Source organism: Meleagris gallopavo, chromosome 19, assembly GCF_000146605.3.
Source record: "Meleagris gallopavo isolate NT-WF06-2002-E0010 breed Aviagen turkey brand Nicholas breeding stock chromosome 19, Turkey_5.1, whole genome shotgun sequence".
In the NCBI taxonomy this organism is placed as follows: Eukaryota; Metazoa; Chordata; class Aves; order Galliformes; family Phasianidae; genus Meleagris; species Meleagris gallopavo.
The window spans coordinates 4,768,196-4,773,305 of NC_015029.2; the positions used below are offsets into that span (position 1 = coordinate 4,768,196).

Here is a 5,110-nt window from a genome sequence, read left to right on the forward strand (position 1 = left end):
AGGGGAAGAACGGTGGGGAACACCGGGGGGGCATTGCAGGGCTGCCGTGCTATTGCGGGGGGTGCTGGGCTATTGCAGGGTGCCGGAGCCCCCGCATGGGAGGTGGGTGCGGGCAGAGCGTGTGGTTGGAGCTCCTGGTGGGACGCAGTTCTGGGGAGCACATCACAGCGTTGTTTTGCCGGGCAGTCCTGTGCCGCCCGCTCCCCGGGCACGGCACCACGCCGGCTCAGGCCGTGAGACCACCGAGGGCTGCTGCCAGCTGTGCTCGATGCCCCCGCACCGGGGAGCCCCCAGGTTGTGCCCTTCCTATGGGGCGATGCCGGGCTCAGCCTCGCAGCGCAGGCGGGACGTGACCCGGTGCGGATTTCAGCCCATCCATTCTTAGCCTCTGCCCTTTCCCGGCTGTAACACGACCTGACGGATGGTCACGGCCCCTTCGGCCCCGGTCTGGCCGGTTTGGGGACAGCGAGGTGACGCGGTGTGGCTGAGCAGGTGGGGTGCTGCGGGGCTGGGTGCGGGCAGGCGGCTTGGCCAAACCCACAGCAAGGAACTGGAGGGGCAGCAGGGTGCGGCAACCCCCCCTTGGGCACCGAGAACAGGCTGAGCCCTTCCAAAGCATCCCCTCCAGCACGCGGGGAGCTGGAGGAACGTAGGATACCGCCTCCATCTCTCGGTGTCCCGGTGCCATGTGTGACCCCAAGCCGGCTTCCGGCTGCCAGGCAGCACCCCGGGCATGGGGATGTGGTCAGGGCAGGGCAGGGTGCTGGTATTGTCGCCTTGCGTCACCCGGCAGTGCCGGCACAGGGCGGGTGGCTGCCGGCAGCGAGGTAGGCGATGGCAGGAAGTGAGGTCCCAGCTCCTGGAGCCATGGAATTCAGGCAGCATTGTGCCTTTCTTGTGTATTTTAGAAATTTTATATATTTTAGGGCCAAGTTGGGGAACAGTAGTGCTGGCAGGGGGAAACCCCGTCCCCCAGCGTGGCCCTAGAGCTCAATTTGAGATCTGCTCCATCCCATCGTGGAAGCAAAGGGAGAGCTGTTGTCCTGGCAACATCCTCTCCAGGCCTCAGTGCTGGGTCCCCTTGTGTCCCCGCCGTGCTGCTCACTCTGCTCTGCTTCCCTTGCAGCCTGAAGTGCTCCTCCACCCAGAAAGCAGCAGCATGTCTACAGGTGAGTGCTTTGCATCTGTGCCTCTTGCATCTATTCCCTCCATCCCCTTTGCATCCACCCCCCTTGCACCTGATCCCTCGATCTCCCTTGGCATCCATCCTCTCCAACCCCTGTTGCCTCCATCCCTTATATCTCATTGTATATATTCAATTTTTCCTCCTTGTGTCCATCTCCTGCATCCTTTTTGCATTTGTCTTCCATTTGTCTTCTCTGTCCCTCTTGCATCTAAACCCTCGGTCCCCCTTGTGTCCATCCCCGTGTCCATCTGTTCCTGCTGTTCCTCTTGCATCTAATCCCTTAGTTACTTTTGCATCCATCCATCTGTCCCCCCATCCTCCTATGTTGTACAGTTGCCCCCTGCCATGCCCATCTCTTTTCTCCCCTTTCGTCTGATCTCTCAGCCCTTTGTCCCTGTCTCCCGTGTCCTCTTTGTATCTGTCACCTCTGTCCCTCTTGCATCTGATCCTTATGTCCCTTTTTGTGTCTCATGTTCTCTTTCCATCTCTCTCCTCTGTTTCCCTTGTGTCCAAGTCCTCAATCTCTCATCCATCCCCAGTGTCCCCCCCTTGTGTCCGTCTTCTATGTTCTCCAGTAGTGCCCGTCCCCTCTGTCTCCCCCTCGTGTCCGTTCCGTGTCCTCTTTCCATCCCTCCCCTCCGTCCCACTTACATCCTTTCCCTGTCCCACCATTGCCTCTGTTCTGTTTCTCCCCCTTGCTTCCCTCTATCTCCCACGTACCCCATGTCCCCTTCCCCCCCCACCCCCCCAGCCTCTTGGCTCCCTCCCAGCCCCAGGCTCACCGGCTGCTGGAGGAGCTGAAATTTCAGAAGACCGAGATCCAGAGATGGGCAGCGGAGCCCCGAGGTGGCTCACATTATTTTTAGCTCCCTCCCTCTACACTGTCAGATCCCAACGCGTGGCAGGGATGGATTCTGCGAGGGGATAGGGGGGGAATCCTGCAGGGAAAACCCCCCCGTTGTGTGGGCTGGAATGCCCCAAGTGGATGGGGCTGTGCCATTTCTGGGGACGATCAGACCCCACGGGGTTGTTCCATGCCGTGCCCTGCTGCACCAGGCAGGACTAGGAGCTGGCCATGGGGATGGATGTGGCTGTCCCTGCTGGTTCCCATCCCTCAGTGGGACCAATGACCGTCTCCAGGATGCAGTGGAGTTCTGAGCCCACAACACAGGTCCACAGCTGCCAAGGCACCATGGGGTCTCAGTGCTTGAGCATGTCCAGTTTTGATGTCCAGGTGACAGGGATGGATGCTTCCAACTCTGCCCTCCCTAGGGTTGGGGTTGGTCCCCACCACTCCTCGTTCAGTCCTGCCACTGGGGACAATTTGCTCCCTGGTGTAACTTCCAGCTTTTAGATTTATTGTTGTTTTTTTCTTTTTTTCTCTCCGCCAGAAAAACTGAAGCACCACAAGATCATCTTTGTGGTGGGTAAGTGAGCTTGGGACAGAGGTGGCCGGTGTGGGGTGTGCTGGGACCAGCGGGGTCTAGCAAAGCTTGGGGTGCCAGCATCCAGTGTGATGTGATGGCAAACTCCTGGGAGTGATGTCATGGGTGCTTGATGGGGTGGTGATGTCCAGGGTGCCATCATGAGAGTGATGTCTTGGATATTGGTCACGATGCCTCTGGTGCCGTTGGGGCGATGATGCCCATGTGCCAATGGCTCATCAGCCACACCAGCAGCCCACGCCACCCCAACAGCTCTTTCCATCCATCCTGTCTCCTCTCATCATCAGGCTTTGATGGGTCTGGGCTGCCTCTCCTCCTACCCCCACTAGATGGGGCATGGGACATGACGGTGGCCCTGGTGTGACTTGCAGGTGGCCCCGGCTCGGGGAAGGGGACGCAATGCGAGAAGATTGTGCACAAGTATGGGTACACTCACCTCTCCACCGGGGATCTGCTCCGGGCAGAGGTCAGCTCGGGATCGGAGCGGGGCAAGAAGCTGCAAGCCATCATGGAGAAGGGCGAGCTGGTGCCTCTGGTGAGTTTGTGGCCACGAACGCAGGGTGATGTGGGGACACTGTGGTGATGCAGCGGCAGGAATGGGGCACGTGGTCCCACATCACCCTGACAGCCGTGTGCCCCCTCCCCAGGACACGGTGCTGGACATGCTGCGGGACGCCATGCTGGCTAAGGCAGACACCTCCAAGGGTTTCCTCATTGACGGCTACCCCCGCGAGGTGAAGCAGGGAGAAGAGTTTGAAAAGAAGGTGAGGGCAGCTCCCCCGGTGTGCGCCATGCTGTGTTGTGCCACCTTCCATCTGCGGCCTGCACGGTGCTGGCACTGGGCGAGGGGACATCTGGGCTGCACCCGGGCCTGGCAGAGGGTGACTGGGGTGATGGCCGTGCTGTCCCCTCCTGCCGAGCCTCACGCCTCCAGCCCCACCCGGAGGAGATGTGGGGACATCCAGACCCACACGGTGACAGCTGTGTCCCTGCAGATTGGCCCCCCCACGCTGCTGCTCTATGTGGATGCGGGGAAGGACACGATGGTGAAACGGCTGCTGAAGCGGGGAGAGACCAGCGGGCGGGTGGACGACAACGAGGAGACCATCAAGAAGCGCCTGGAGACCTACTACAAGGCTACCGAGCCCGTCATCGCCTTCTACAAGGGCCGGGGCATCGTCCGCCAGGTGAGCGGGATACGAGGGGAGGGGGGGAAGCAATACGGTGGGGGTGGCCGAGCCCCCGACCCCCCCCCAGCGTTGCTGAGAGAACCAGCACCCCATCGCTGTCCCCGCAGCTGAATGCCGAGGGCACCGTGGATGAGGTTTTCCAGCAGGTCTGCTCCTACCTCGACAAGCTGTGACGGCCCTGCGCCCCCCACCCTGCGCTCCCCCCGCACGCGCGGGGCAGAGACAGCGGAAGTGGCCTTATCCTGTTTTCGTGGACAGAGCCGCGCGAAGGAAATTTCAAGGACATTGTGTTTGGCTCTTTCCCGTCTCTCCCCAGTAAAGTTCACTTTAATGAGCCCGGACTTTATCTTTTTCTTCTGTCGCAGGAAATGAGTTTTTCTTTCCAGAGATTTTTGTTTCTAGCCCCCCACCCCCACCCCCCCTCCTTCCCTCAGCCAGCCCCTCTCTGAAGCTGATTAAGGGCAGGAAGCGGGTGTTTATCCCGGCTGCGATGCTGTGGGCCGGGGGCTGCTTGGAGGAAGGGAGGGAGCATCCCAACTGCTTGCCCCTGGGGCTGCGTCCTGGCCCCGTCCCGCTCCCCCCAACCCCGTCTGCCTCCTCTGCTCTGCTTCTGCATCCCTGGGGCAGCATCCCACCCCATCCCTCCTCCTCATCCTATCAGATGGTGATTTCTGCCACTTCCACCGTTTCTTTGCCGCTTTTGTCCATTGGGGTGTTTTGGGATGCCCTCATCCTTCTTCTTCATCTCATAGGATGGGGATTTCCATCATCTCCTCGCTGCTTTTGCCCGTTGGGGTGCATGGCTGTGCTGCTGGCTGCCCTCCTTCCAAGCACATACGGTCATCAGTGTCACCGCTGTGCCTCTGGGCTGGATGTCACCTGGGGCAGAGGGATGCTGTGTAGACGTGCGTCTTAGCACAGCCACCAAATTGGTGTCCTCATAGCTGGGGGATAGCACCTGGGTCCTAATGGGGGGTTGAATATCTCAGAGATGTGCTGCAGAACTGAAGCTGAGGGATGCTGGCATTGGGAACACGGAACTGAGGGTTCCCCAGTGCCAGAGCTGCCTGCAGTGTGCTCAATTGCAGTGTAGTTCCTTGGTGTTCCTAGACAGGGTGAGGGCAGCAGGCGACAGAGCCATGACCTCCCGGTGCTGCTGGCTTTGGCGCTGCCGTAAATCAGGCACGGGGTGGGCAGCAGCTCGGGGGCAAGTGAGGTCGCCGGGACGGTGCGGAGGAAGGAAACGTGCTGGGGAGAGGGGGAGGAACAAAAATTCCCCTAGAAAAATT

At 60.2% G+C, this 5,110-nt stretch overlaps 1 protein-coding gene across 3 annotated transcripts; it reads left to right on the forward strand.

Annotated features, from left to right (window-relative positions):
• Window positions 1–471: 471 nt before the first annotated feature.
• Window positions 472–4,156, forward strand: AK1 (adenylate kinase 1). 3 transcript variants are annotated; one of them, XM_010720834.2, is made up of 7 exons: window positions 472–492; window positions 1,127–1,169; window positions 2,578–2,613; window positions 3,003–3,166; window positions 3,279–3,395; window positions 3,627–3,818; window positions 3,929–4,156. In XM_010720834.2, exons 2-7 carry the CDS (start codon window positions 1,160–1,162, stop codon window positions 3,992–3,994), a joined length of 585 nt encoding a protein of 194 aa, XP_010719136.1. In that variant the 5' UTR covers window positions 472–492; window positions 1,127–1,159; the 3' UTR covers window positions 3,995–4,156. The 3 variants fall into 3 exon arrangements, with proteins under 3 accessions (XP_010719136.1, XP_031412042.1, XP_010719135.1); XM_031556182.1 differs by lacking the exon at window positions 472–492 and adding an exon at window positions 547–566; XM_010720833.1 differs by lacking the exon at window positions 472–492 and adding an exon at window positions 672–827.
• Window positions 4,157–5,110: the final 954 nt, after the last annotated feature.